This window comes from Amphiprion ocellaris, chromosome 12 (genome assembly GCF_022539595.1).
Source record: "Amphiprion ocellaris isolate individual 3 ecotype Okinawa chromosome 12, ASM2253959v1, whole genome shotgun sequence".
NCBI lineage: Eukaryota > Metazoa > Chordata > Actinopteri > Pomacentridae > Amphiprion > Amphiprion ocellaris.
The window spans coordinates 36,284,261-36,298,852 of NC_072777.1; the positions used below are offsets into that span (position 1 = coordinate 36,284,261).

Consider the following 14,592-nt stretch of genomic DNA (forward strand, 5'->3'; position numbering starts at 1 on the left):
ATTATTGCTCCTTTTAGAGTAACAGAGATGACAAAGCAGGATGTGTTTGAGAGCAGGTCTGTGAATCATTATTTATTTTGTTCTTGAGTTCTCCAGACTGATACACAACTCGCTTATTAGTCTGATTTTAAAAGACCCACACTCTCTTCAAACAGTCCAAGAATCAAAGTGGACTTCATGGTCGATTCGTCCATCTTTTATCTACAGTCTATGGCTCTGACCTGCACTGTCGTTAGGTTAATGGCATCGTAACAAGCTGTTGAGAGAAAGTTCACTTAATGCAGGTGCATTTTAACAGGAAATTCAAAGTTGTAGCTCCGTCTGACTTCAAAGTAAAACATTAAAAGATAAGCTGGATTTTTTTAAGTATGGTATGCGAATTCTTTATTTTCGTGCCATGCAGACAAGCGTGCCCAACTCTCATGGGTTTACCAGATACTAATATACCAACAATGCAGCAACACATCCAGACCACACGTTATTCTGCTGCTCAGTCCTCAAACTAAACATGCTCCTTCTATCCAGGCCTGGTAAAGAAACTTTGCTATGAAAAGGTTCCTCTTCTAGAACACAACTTTAGTTTTTCATGGTCATCCAACCAAAAGAAATCAGAATAAACAGAGGACATCTTCCTGAAAAGTTCCTCCCTGATATTTTCATCTACAGGACAGTAAAACATCAAATAAACCTCATTCTCAACTTCGCCTGAATTACACAACAAACAGCGTCTGTCCTTCTCTGGAGCACCATTAAACCTCCCAGTCTCTAAAGCTGATGGTTCCCAATGGTTCCTGATGGTTCCTGGTGGTTTCTGATGGTTCCTACCTGTCACTCAGGGATCTCTGTCTTTTGATTAAATTCTGCTTTGCATCAGGTTCCACCATTTTTCTCTAAAGAAACATATTAGTCCTCATCTCCTGAACATCACAGAATAACCTGTTATGAAAAACCAATGAGTTGTTCAAATGAAATAAAGATTTTAGCTCATTAGCCCAGAGGATGACCATTGGAGTTGTAGCTCTAACTTTGGAGGCATTTCAGATCAGACTTCAGGTCTCTAACTCCATTGTTTCCATGGTTTCCTCCCAGATTCCTACTGAGGAAGTCCTTCCTTCTACAATGGAACCCAACATCCCAAAGTCTGTGCCCCTTCCACCTCCCATCATCCCAGAAACAGAAGACTCGACGCCCAGCCCGGTGAGCGAAGCTTCCAGTGGATACATGTCCACCAGCATCTCCACTGCCACGCTGTCAGAGGTCTACACCCTGAGCTGGGACCTTCCTCCATCATTGAGCAGCAGAGCAGATGGATTTGAGGCAGTGCCAGATGAGGAGGAGGAGGACAGTAAAGAGACACAGAGGTCCTCACCTCTCTATATCGCCTCACAGTCCAACACTGGTCCTGAACCTCTTCATGTTGACCAATCAGAGCCTCAGGAGTCACTGCTGGGCTTGGATGAGCAGATGGCTGCAGAGACCACCGACCAGCCTCCATCCAACCAGAACAAGAAGAACCAACAAGAACCAGATCTGTCTCCATCAGTCCAGCTGAAGGAGGTAGAAGAACCTGATCCACTTCCAGAAATAGAATCTCCAGACCAGACGCAACAACAACAACACAACGCTGCAACTGAGCAATCAGAACAAATAGACAACTCTGAGGAGCTTCCAGGTTCAGTGGAGGTAGAAGAAAATGAAACTAAACTGCTGCAAATACACCCCTCTAAACCAGAGACTCTGTCTGAAGATCTTGAGGTGGCTTCTACCAATGAGACAGAATGTCGTCTGTTACCTCACAATGAAACTCAACCGTCTGCAGATGGAGAAAGTCAGATGGAACCAAATGTCCCACTGCAGCCAAGACAAGACCAGACAGCTTCTGACTCTGCTCAAGATCCACCTTCAGACCTGTTGGAACCTTTACCTGCTGCTCCAGAACCATCTGAAAATGCTGCTCTTCAAGGTTCATCTGAGGAACAATCAGCTTCTGAAGCTTCTGACCCAAACGTTGCCTCCATCCAGCCCTCATCTTCAGCCACAGATGACGTCCAGCAGGTGGCACTTTCTGAAGCTCCTGCCAAAGCTGTTGCAGGTCCTCCAGTTGACGCTCAGGATTCCAAATCCGTCTCTTCAGTGGCAAACCCCTTCAAGATCCAGAAGGTGATGTCTTCAGACCTGAAGTCCTTCCAGCAGATCCTGGGTGAGGAGGAGGGTAGTCTGGGTCGGGCCAGCAGCCTCGGGACAGGACTCAACCTCTCAGTGCCCATGGAAAGTCTGGAGATCATCTCCGACACAGAAGAAGGAGATGCTGCAGTCTCGGCTGTGCTTCCTGATTGGTTGAAAGAAGGGGAGTTTGTGACGGTCGGGGCCAATAAGAGCGGCACAGTGAGATACTTGGGACCCACTGATTTTGCAGAAGGTACCTGGGTGGGAGTGGAGCTGGAGGTCCCAGCAGGTCAGTAGTTTTTTACTAATACTTTACATTTTACCACACAGCTGAAAATCACGAAGAAATGTTTTATTTTAGCCAATGTAAATAATTATTATTTCTGACTTGTTTTTTACTAGAGAACAGGGGTAGACAGGTTTAAATTTAACCACGTGAGTCTATTAGCAACGTACACAGATGATCATTTTAGCACTGACACAATAAAAAGCACAAATATATAAATTACCCACATAAACAAAAGTAAAGATAAAGGAAAGCTGAGGTTAAGGTTCTTCCTAGCTGGTGAGGACCGCAGTCTGAAGCCCTTCCTGGATGATACACCTGAAGTATCGTAGATCAGCTGTAGTACCTGGTTGTTCCACCAGGTGGAGCCTCTTACTATAGTGACCAGCAGCAGAGAACATTGTTGGAGTCCTGCTAGTAAAGGAGCACCATGTTAGAGACTTAAACGAGGCATGTTGAAGTCAGGTCAGAGAACAGGTAAGAGATCAATCATCCAACCCAGTGGAACATCAGACGCTCTTTTGGGGCTTTTTTTTGTTTGTTTCTGTGCGACAACAGATGTATGCCAAGAATAGAATTCATACCGACTCACCACTACATCGGAACTGATTACGGGCCGGTCCTCAGTTTAACGTATGCCGTTTCATCGTTTCATTGGAACCGGTTCAGTGGAACTAGTTGGTGAGCAGAGCGTATGAATACTGTATGTACAGTCATCACACGACACTATCAGACGGCTTTGTTTCCATTTGCCGCCACAGTGGATTGTTCTACATTGACTAACTTCATTACGGCTCCCAGCATCAGTCAGACTTACAGTTTACATTTTGGCACCTTCCTGTTGTCCTGTGGGTCAAAATGACCTATTTTAAAGTTTGAAAATGTGGAAAAAAAACATTTTCACGGTGAAACTTCTAATGTCCACATTTTCAACATTTTTGGGAAATCTTTGAACATTTTTTGGTGGAAAAAAGAAATGTTAAAAATGATTCTTTTAAAAAAAAAAAAAAAAATCCAGCAAAATTTGCTGGATTTTGGTTGATTTTGAAGTGAATGTTCTTAAAGAAAATATCAGAAGTTTTACTGATATATATGGAATCACTTTAGATATTTTTAGGATTTTTGGAAGATTTTTCTCATTTTTTGAAAATATTTACAAGAATTTTCTTGCCAAATTTGGGGGGGGGGGGGGTTCTATAAAATTTTTAAGGGAAACTTTTAAGGAATTATTAGAATTTTCTTCCTGAAGGTTTTGCAAATTTTCAGAAATTTGGGGAATTTTTTTATTGAATTTTTTAAATTTTTTTTCAGACAAGGAAACAGTATTTTTTTGGTGCCTGTAAATGAAGACAACAGGAGGGTTAAGAGCCATTGAGGAAGAATGATTGGGATTTGTTCACATTTTCACTGTTTTCATGACAGCTTGCATCTAATTTATTGAAGTGAAACCATCAAACATTCTTTTAGTGCTATCACTGTCACCAGGCGTATACTGCCGGTTAAAATAACAATGAACCTTTCTTGGTCCTTCTCCAGGAAAGAACGACGGTTCGGTGGGTGGGAAGCACTACTTCTACTGTAACCCCGGCTACGGGGTTCTGGTGAGGCCCGACAGAGTGACCCGAGGCGGAGCCAAACGGCGCCGCCAGCAGCAGCAGAAGCATCGCAGCGCTAACCTGTCTGGATCCAGCCCAAACCTGGCAGCTCTCACAGCTCTGGCCAAAGGACATGCTGGTGGAGCTTCCAGCGGCCGAAGCCGAGGAGAGAACCGGAAATCATGGAACAACTAGAGGAAACGGCTGGACACCAACTCAACTATCATCCTACCCAGCAGCTGCTTGATGGGATCACTGGGTAAATCGGTATGGCGGTTTAACCTGTCAGATTTAAGTTTAGATGAGTCACTTCATCTTCATCATCTCTAATCTTCATTCCTCCATAATGTACTTAGCAATTTAAATCTACTCAAAAATATTGAATGTTTCATCAGAAAATGTGAATGTTTTTAGGTTTGTAAATGCTAATAACAGTTTTCCTGTAATTAATGTCATTTTTTAAATGTATTTATTCCAGTGACATTAAACCACAATCAAAGCACTGCCTCAAAATCAGCACAACTTCAGCAGATCTGCATAAACAGTCGAATATTAAGAGTAGCTGAAGTTCACTGGATGAAACTCTAAAGGTCTGGATGTTTAATCAGCTGTTTGTAATGTTGGATCAGATGCTGTATTTTATTTCTGTGCCTTTAAACACCACGACTACTTCCCAGCCAGCGTGCCTTAGAGACGTACACCAACTACTGAGTTACTGGAAGGTAGAAAGCTGCTCTCCAGCTGTTAAAGTGGAATATTCTGGCTCTTTACTGTGTGTTTCTACTGTTTTACCGACTTGCACTCTTTTATTGAAAATCCTACTGAAATTTTGCAGCATTTTTAAATCAGCTTCGTCTCTTTTACTACTGAATGAGTGGAAATATGGACTCTAAGCGACTTTTTTTTGTTTTCTCCAGTGATTTGTCAGATTTCTCCGTCTACTTCGGAGCCAGTTGATTTGAGGATACGAGGGATTTTATTTGTCGCAATGCATGTAGAGCTGGTTTTTAAGGTGATTTATACATATATGCAGTTAAGTCGATCATTTTGACCTTTTGAATGCTTATTTATTAAAGGTGAAGACAGGATTAAAGGTTTTTCAGGGTTCCCACTCTTTCCCTGGAATGATTTTCCAGCACTTTTCCAGGACATTTCCAGCTACAGACACACGTTATCACGTCAGACACTAATACATTACCGTACCCCACATTCTTTGGAAGTGTTCTTTACTACAGTTGTAACCTGCGTTTACCCAGATTGTTTCTATATTTATTACTCAGATATTTGATGTTCAGTCTATGGCTATAATTTATCTATGAAAAATAATTATGACACATGTATGATAGAATAATGCAAACACACCCACAGATTACAGCGTAGCATGACAAACTACCTGTTAAACTCTCGCTGTGCTGAAATCAGAGATGTTGCATCTCGCAGCTCACAGCCAATCAGGAACCGACACGCCCACTAGAACTCTGCTCTGCTGTCACTCCACGGAGGACAGAGGGGAACCTGTGGCTGCCCACGGGAGAGAAAACCCTCACACTGGTGGACCAGCACTAGCCACTTTTCAGCTTACAATCCCCAGTTTTATCTCTAGGCGATCAGTCCTTAACGGGGTCTGAAAAGTCGCTAAACGTAGCGACAAAGTTTTCTGTTAGAGTTTGTGTTCTTGTAAGTTTAACTCCAAGATTTTAAATACTTTCATTTACTGCAAATGAATATCTACTCCAAATGTCTCACTAATAATCATTATCAGCCTTAAAAACCCACAAAACACCCCTCTATACTGGACCACACTTAGTACAGTCCAGTTCCCCTTCTATAAATCTTCTTGGAATCTTCCACTTCCTGTTTGTCAAAGTGGCCTTCTACCTGGACAGGTTTTGTTGGAGCTCATGCAACAAACATTTTGGGTAACTGCACTTTAATATGGATGGATGACACTGAATTAGAGTCTGTTTTAATGAGACTGAGTTAAGATGTGTAGTTCTGTCATTAAATAGTAAATTATTTCTCAGAATTCACAGAGAAAAGTCTGAAATGTTTGCTAGGTTAGCGTCCCACATGTTCTTTGGCTCAGCTAAAGCTAACTCTCTCCAACTTCTGGATCTCTTGAGTTGCTTGTTGTTAAAATATCTTGCTAGAGGTGCTGAAGCTCAGAAAGTCTGAGATGTTTGTTCAGAATAAGCTCATTCTAAAGTCTTATCTGAACTGTCCTCTTTTGTTTGAACTTTCCCTAAACTTAGGAGTTAATGACAGAGCAGCACATCCAGACTCAGTCTCATTTATGTAGAAATTAAACTTCAGTGTCATTCATTGATGTTAAAGTGCAGATTTTCAAATGTTTGTTGCACATGGTCCCGACCAAACCAGTCCAGGTGGAAGACGATGTGAAGAGAAAGCTCCAGAGGATGAATATCACACATTTACGTTGGAAATAAATGTCCTTTAACTAGACATTGTCATGCAAAAGTTGGATTTCCCTTTAATGATGTTCAAATCTTTGTTGAGTGTTTTGTTGATGTTGGTTTCTAAATGTTTTCTGACACTCGGCCCCAAAGATTAAAACCTTCTACGGCTCACAAGCTGCAACAATTCACACATTATCAACTATCTTTCTGACTAAACTAAGATAAAAAGTGAAAAACTGCCTGATTCCTGCATCATGAATGTAAATCTTTTTGGTTTTTATGACAAGAAACTGAATGTATTTGGGTTTCACATTTTATGATCCAAAACAAGAAATGAATTAGTGGAGAAAACAACAGATTAATGGACAAAGAAAATGTGTTTTACAACATATATGGCTGAATTACTCCAACATTACAAGATACATACAATTTGAATTCAGTTTTATTTATATTACGCCAATTACAGGTCAAATTGTCTCAAGACACTTTATTTTTATATTTTTTATTCATATTTAAAATATGACAAAGTAAGAAATTTAAACCTCTTGACTAATCCAATTTATTATTTGGGTTTTAAGAGACTAATGGACAATTAAAATAACTTTATCCACTAAAACTAATCAACATGAGGTCAAATAGAAGGAACAGTTTTAAATACTGCAGTCCCACGACGACAAGAATAAAGTTTGTCAAGAAAAACTAAATCTGCTGGTGGATTCCATGAAAGTCCTAATAAATGATAATAAAGTGTGATACTAAAGGTTTGTGGTGCTAAAAATGTCCAAGTAAAGATATGAAGTTGAACATGTGGATGGAGGTTGATAAAAGTTGACGTCCCTTCATTTCTCTGGAGCGACTCCATGGATTTTATGGATGGTGGTTAAAGACCTGCTCTTCTAGTGGTCTTCCTTCTAGTCGCTGTAAAAAGTCAGTCCATCCTGGCCGACTTCAACACCTCTTCATGACAACTTGTTTTACCTCCGACCTGGAAACTCCAGAAACTCAGGAAAACCTGTGGAGACTCGAAGAACTCGTGGAGACTCGAAGAACTCGTGGAGACTCGAGGAACTCGTCGGGCGGGGGAAGGTGTGGTGGGCGGTGGGGGGAGGCGGGGGAGTAGAGGGGGGAGGCCGCCACCCACCTCCCCGCCTACTCTCCGCCCTGACTCCACCCAGGCTCCGCCTTGGCTCCGCCCATGTGGTCACTTCAGGAACTACGATGCCAAAGGGACGACGAATTTATTTCTTTGTATCTGATCTGTAGCTCAGTGAGTTAAGGATTTGCCTATGGAGCTGCAGGTCGCTGGTTCAAGACCAGACACTGCTTAAACTTTTGAAAATCCTGACAAAGACAAAGAAAGAAAAAGGCCGGTGGTGGGACTCGAACCTGCGACCTTCCAGTCCGCAGACTCTCTTCTTATCCCCCTGAGCTATTCGCTCAGATACTAATTCTTCTTTTTTTTGCGCATTTATCATCTATTTTTTGTCATTTTCGAGTTTTTTTTTTTTAACTCGAGTCTCGACTCGACCGTTTTTCTCAGGAGGTTGGACTTCAGCCTTTGTGCTGGAGGGTGGAACCCTCAGTTCCAAGACTTTCCAAAGCCTCCACACCTCCCGAGTCCTCAGGACCTGAGCTTTCACACAGTCTGAGGACTGAAATTTTCTAAGTCCCACAGTAGTTCTCTGTTAGTTTGAACCTTCAGACAGTCTGAGGACTGAAATCGTCAAAGTTTCTCAGTACTTCTCTGTTAGTTTGAACTTTCTGGTTAACAGAAGCCTTAAAACTTGTGACCATGAGTCTTGATTTCACATTTAGATCATCCATCTGAGTTCTTCTCAGACCTTCACCTGTGGGTTTTTTAGAAATCCTCAACAAACTTTGATTCTCTTCACTGAACAGTAAAGTTTGTGGAGATCAGAAGGTAACATTAGTTTGATCGATGCCTTCAACTACTAGTAGACTTTATCTGGAAAGCAGTTTTCTGGAATCAGTTCTTAGTAAATCTGTCCACAATCAAACCAAGAACATAGAAAGAGGAAATGTTTGAAGAAACAACTTGATGTTTTCATTTCAGACTAGAAAACGCTTCAAGACTTTTATCTGTTTTTGCTCTTTTTGATTTTTTTATTGTCTCTTCTGTTTAATTTGATCTTCTAAAGTCTAACTGGTGTCTTTTCAAATGTTTTGTCTTTAGTTTGATTCTTCTGAAATGTTTAGTTTTGCTCTTTTCTCACCTTTTATTCTTTTCTAATGTCTGATTTGATTTCCAAATGTTTTGTCTTTTTAATGTTTAATTGTTGTTTTTTCAAATATTTTATATTTTTATTTGAAAAAAAATTCAATTTCTTTCCCAATGTTTAATTTTTCGATTAAATCTTTGTTAAGGTTTTTCTTTTTAAATGTTTTACCACCTTTTAATGTTTAATTTTCTTTTTAAATGCTTCATTGTATTTTCTGTTTAATTCCTATTTAAAGTTTTATTGTCTTTAAGATTTAATTTTCTAATTAAACATTAAATTTTTTTAATTCAACATTTTGTCTTTTTAAAGGTTTAATAATGTAATTAAATGTTTTTTTAAAAAGGTTTAATATTCTTCTTGTTTAACTGTATTTTTAAATGTTTAATCATGTAAAATATTTCATCTTTAATGTTTAATATTTTTGTTTAAAACATTTTGTTTAATTATATAATTACATCTTTTGTATCTTCTGTTTAATTATCTAATTAAATATTTTGTCTGTTTAATTGTATTTAATGTTTAATTTTTAATAAGTTTTATTGTATTACATTTTTCCCTTTGATTTAGTTGCTTTTTAAATGTAGTTTATTTCTTTAATCTTCTTTTTCTGTCAAGATTTTAACCCCAACCTTAAAAATGAAATAAACCCTTAAATCACAATGAAAATACTTCTGTTGTCACAATCATGAGTTAGTCAATTATTCAGTTTATCAATTCAGCTTTATTTGTTTAGCACCTTTTACACAGATGACAAAACTAAACAAGCAAAGAGAAAAAACTATGCTAAAACTATGATTAAAACTCAAAAGAAATTTTTAAAAAAAAAGTTTCAACATGGTAATGAAATGTGTTGTGTTCAGGGGATGGAGGGAGTTTATTGAAGTCTTCTTGGGCTCACATGGGAAATCATTTAATATATAAACTTGATATTCAGTCTAAGGAAACTGCAGAGCAACAGAAGAACCAACAATATCTCCTGTTTTCTCCTTTAATGTGTCGACTCTTCTTGTGCTTTCAGACCAAAGAACTACAGACTCTTCACAACCTGCTCAAACTCTTGGTACAGGACCTCACCACAGGGGTCAAGAAGGTTTCTGTCTCATTTCTACTCTGAAGCTCACCTTCTCCTGCTCAAACTGCTGACAAATGTTTCTGCTGCTCTAAAGTCTGCTCTCCAGAACTTCCTAAAAACTCTCAAAGTCTCTTCTGCTGCAGGTTGCTTTGTAGAACTGTTCCAGAAAACCTCACTAAACCACATGGAGGAGCCTCAAGATAGTCGTCCAAATGAAACCATACAAAAACCAAACTAGCACAACCCAAACGCTAAAGTCTCCTGCAGCCTACCAGAGAACCTCTGAGAACAGAGAATCAGGACAGGAACTCTTACCTTCTGGACAACCAACGCTGGTTCTCAAACAAGAATACAGAATGTGTCTGACCAAAAACCTCTAAAGACACTACAGCCAAGATAAAGACACAACTCAGCTGCACCAAATCCACTAATCACAGCACACATTAACACCATGTGCTAACTGTGGCTAAAGAACCACATTTACCAAGACAACTATTCAGTACAAAGCCCTAAAACACACCAAGAAACACATTAAAGACGATTTTACTGCTGGAAGCTGCAAGCCAACGCCTAAAAAACAAACTAAAGCAACAGAACCGAACCCGGTTCACTGGTGAAGAGAAACAGAGGAAATGTTTGTCTGCAGCTAAACAAAGCAGGAAGACACTGAGCTGCTCAGGTGTTCCTGATAACACCAAGCAGCCACCTGGACAGCCAATAGGAACACAGCCACCTGGACAGCCAATAGGAACACAGCTTACTGGAAGTCCAGAGGGCTGGCTTAGTCAAGGAAATTTAGTTTAAAGTTGAAGCAGAAAGTTAATAAAGAAAGTTGAAAACCATCTTCTGATACCTGAAATCTCTGAGTTTTCACACAAAGAACACTTGAACACGTCAAACTGGTTCCATAGTAGAACCCTCATTGTAAAAATGTCATATTATGGTGTGTTGCTCAAAAAACATTAGGACCCGGCTGTCTAGGATCGCCGAGAAGCAACACAAAAACAGGACAAACGCTGCTTTCCAGGGGGTTAGGAGGATATTTATTTGAAAGAGGAAGTTTACAACAACACAACATGTGAGCAGAAAAATCACAAAGTCTGTCTTTAGTTCAGCTGAAAATATTAGTTTTTGTCTTTTTTAGTGACCAAACTTTTCAGGAAGTAGATGAAGAATAATTAAAGCTCTCATGTAGAAGTCCAACTTATTTTGGATCCTTGTGGAGAGTTTAATCTTAGAGTTTGTAAAGCTGTTGAGTTTTCAGAGTCACATGGATTGTTTTGACATTTAATAACCGAGTCCTGAAATAAAATTACAGTTGTGGATTTCTGTCATTTAGTCTGGACTAAACAAATAAACAGCAGCATAAATCTCAAACGTCGTTATGAGGAATCTGGATTGAGGTTTCTCACTTGATAATGATCAAAACATGAAATTTAGGTTGGTTTAAAGGAATATTCCACCTTAAATCTTTGACTGTTGACCTAAAATGTTGGTTTCAGGAAGTATTCCACCATAAGGTCCTCACACATCCACCTTAAAGAACCAAAAATCCTTAGACATGCACCTAAAATGTTGCTTTGACCGAGTATTCCATCCAAAATCCTCAGAGACCTGAGGGGCTGGTTAAGAGGAATATTCCACCTAAAACCTCAAATATAGACCCCAAAGGGTGGTTTCGAAAAAATCCTTCAATGTAGACCAAAAAACTTAGTATGGAGGAATATTCCACCTGAAATGTAGACCTGAGAAGTTGGTTTGGAAGAATATACCATCCTAAACATCCTTAAATGTAGACTAAAAGATGGTCTGGAAGAAAATTCCACCTAAAATCCTCCAATGTAGACCTAAAAGGTGAGTTTAATGGTATATTCCACCTAAAATTCACTACTGTAGACCTTGGAGGTTGGTCTGATGTAAAGAAGGCCGGCCGTGAAAAACACTCCAGAAAGGTTTTCTTTGAAAAAAAAAAAAATCATCATGAATTTTGGTGCAAAAAAAATGCCATAGTATACTATGTCAAAAGTGTTATATGTTCCTTGTTCCCCTCTCTACCCCTCTACCTCTATCCCTCTACCTCTATCCCTCTGCCTCTACCCCTCTACCTCTACCTCTACTTCTACCTCTACATCTCTACCTCTTCTGTCCCTCTCAACCCTCCTTCCAGCAGCAGATGTGTCCCCCACATAAAAAGCCAAGTTCTGTTCCAGGTTTCTTCCTGTTAAAGGGTGTTTTTCTGCCACTGTCTCCTTAGAGCTGCTCTGGGGGTTCATATGGGTTCTGGAAAGTGTCTATTGACCTGTAAATTTACGCTATATAAATAAAGTTGAACTGAAGTGGAAAAGTTCAATAAGTGGATCGGTGAGTTGGTGCTAAAAGAGGTCAAAGACGAGCTGCTCAGCAGCAGAAGTCCTGCAATAAAAAGAAGTCCTGCAGTAAGTGTGTTAAATGAGGAAACAGGAAAAGAGGCAGATTTGTGTTCATGAGGGAAATTGCAACATTGGTGCGTGTTGTCAGAGTGGTAGGAAATCAATAGTTGGCAGTCTGACTGCAAGAAGAGGCATTTCAGTCTCTGGAAGATCTCCAGCTGCAGGTAAGATCTCTCCTCTGTGTCCACAAACTGCGCATTTAAAGAGCGACTTGCTTCATTTATCAGTTTATTTAAGCCTTAGATGCGCAACATGGACCAGAAGTGACCTAAATCCAATAAAACATGGGTTCTCTTGACCCACACTGTTAAAACTGGGTCAGTTCAGCTGTAAAAAAAACAGCCTCATGGTGGAAGAAGTTCTACAAAACTCCTTCCCTCCAGATGATTTATGATCATTCCTGTAAAGATCCAGGAGAGCTATCGGTATGAAACGGCAAAGAATAGAGTAGAATCAGGTTTAAACCTCTGTTAATGCACTCGGTTTATTCTAACAGTACTCACATATTACACACAGAAGTCAGCTGCAGTATGAGCTACTGCAATACTAATTTAAACACTGTGTGTTTGCTCTTATTTGAAGTAAAAAAACAGATTTATTTAAGAAAACAAGCAGAAACTCAGTGCAACTAAAATCAGCTTTTCAGACACTTACAGTGTGATAGAAAATTTAGACACCACAGGAATTAGACTGAATTAGACTGAAATCTCTGGAGTTTATTCAAGAAAAGAGGCTGCAGTGATCTCACTATATATATATATATATATGTGTGTGTGTGTGTGTGTGTGTGTGTGTGTGTGTGTGTGTGTGTGTGTGTGTGTGTGTCTGTAGTTTTTTCACTGCTTCATATAGCCAACATACTAATATCAAATTTCTAGAGATATTCTGCCATTTTTCCTTGCTGATAAAATACCTCCAAGGTGTTCTATTGGATTTAGGTCGGGTGTCATTCTTGGTTCAATAATGTTTTTTTTTTTACATTTTTTTGTAATTCTGGCATTGTTTTTATGTTGGAATATCTCTCCTGTCCAGCTTCTATAGACTCTGAGTCATCATGCCAGCCAGTAATTTTCTATGTCCTCATTCATTTGTGATTTAATCTGTTAAAGTCACCTCGTAAACACCTTCTGACCTCATGCAGCTCCAGATCATCACACTTCCACCTCTGTTCTTCACTATCAGGACCATGCTTTCACTGTGGAGGTCCTGGTCAGGTTCATTCCAAACATCTGGACTCCATCTGGACTAAACAGATGCACCATGGAATCCTCTGATTAAATAATGTGCTGTAGTATTCATCAGGCTTCTTTCAGTGTCCTTTAAAAGTTTAATGTTGTAGTTTTACGCTGTAGAACAGGTCAAGGTGTTCTTCTTGATGATGTTACTCGATGTCCTTCACCCTCTCTGAGCCGTCACTGATAACCCCTGAGTCAGTCCTCAACCGCTTTAGCTGGACAGGAAGTACCTGGCATCTTTTTAGAAGGATGACCACTGCAGCTCTGATTAGTGGTACTATGACTACTTCTAGACCTCCTGATTACTGGTACTATGACTCCTTCTATACCTCCTGATTAGTCGTACTATGACTCCTTCTAGACCTCCTGATTAGTGGTACTATGACTCCTTCTAGACCTCCTGATTAGTGGTACTATGACTCCTTCTATACCTCCTGATTAGTGGTACTATGACTCCTTCTAGACCTCTTGATTAGTGGTACTATGACTCCTCCTAGTCCTCCTGATTAGTGGTGCTATGACTCCTTCTAGACCTCCTGATTAGTGGTACTATGACTCCTTCTAGACCTCCTGATTAGTGGTACTATGACTCCTTCTAGACCTCCTGATTAGTGGTACTATGACTCCTTTTAGACCTGCTGATTAGTGGTACTATGACTCCTTCTAGACCTCCTGATTAGTGGTACTATGACTCCTTCTATACCTCCTGATTAGTGGTACTATGACTCCTTCTAGACCTCTTGATTAGTGGTACTATGACTCCTCCTAGTCCTCCTGATTAGTAGTACTATGACTCCTTCTATACCTCCTGATTAGTGGTACTATGACTCCTTCTATACCTCCTTATTAGTGGTACTATGACTCCTCCTATACCTCCTGATTAGTGGTACTATGACTCCTCCTATACCTCCTGATTAGTGGTACTATGACTCCTTCTTGACCTCCTGATTAGTGGTAATATGAATCCTTCTAGACCTCCTGATTACTGGTCCAACAGTGTTTTCACTGATTTCCAGTTGGTCACTGATCTTTCTGTCTTTATTCCGTCATGTTTAGGTCTCAGTCAGATTTTTCTCTTCCTTTGTTCAGTTCTTTTCTGTTTGGAGTCATGATGCAGACATAGAAAGACCCAGCAGCTGGTTTTAGAACCAT

General features: G+C 39.8%; 2 protein-coding genes across 13 annotated transcripts in view; one reads left to right on the forward strand and one right to left on the reverse strand.

Annotated features, from left to right (window-relative positions):
* The window catches only part of LOC111562636 (kinesin-like protein KIF13B), a 71,630-nt gene extending 61,012 nt beyond the window's left edge, over positions 1-10,618 (forward strand). For 10 of the 12 annotated variants that reach the window (XM_055015783.1, XM_055015782.1, XM_055015787.1 and 7 more), the window contains 2 exons: positions 1,090-2,455; positions 3,989-5,154. In XM_055015783.1, coding sequence (XP_054871758.1) covers positions 1,090-2,455; positions 3,989-4,242 — 1,620 coding nt within the window. In that variant the 3' untranslated portion in view covers positions 4,243-5,154. Of the gene's footprint in view, positions 1-1,089; positions 2,456-3,010; positions 3,134-3,988; positions 5,155-9,722 lie in introns of those variants that run through there. The other 2 variants (XR_008603470.1, XR_008603471.1) reach the window with 2 other exon arrangements.
* A 178-nt stretch (positions 10,619-10,796) lies between these two features.
* LOC111571287 (toll-like receptor 5) overlaps positions 10,797-14,592 on the reverse strand; it is a 189,606-nt gene continuing 185,810 nt past the window's right edge. Inside the window, exon 6 of the mRNA XM_055015798.1 lies at positions 10,797-11,508. The gene's annotated coding sequence lies outside the window, so the exon portion shown is untranslated. The remainder of the gene's footprint in view (positions 11,509-14,592) is intronic.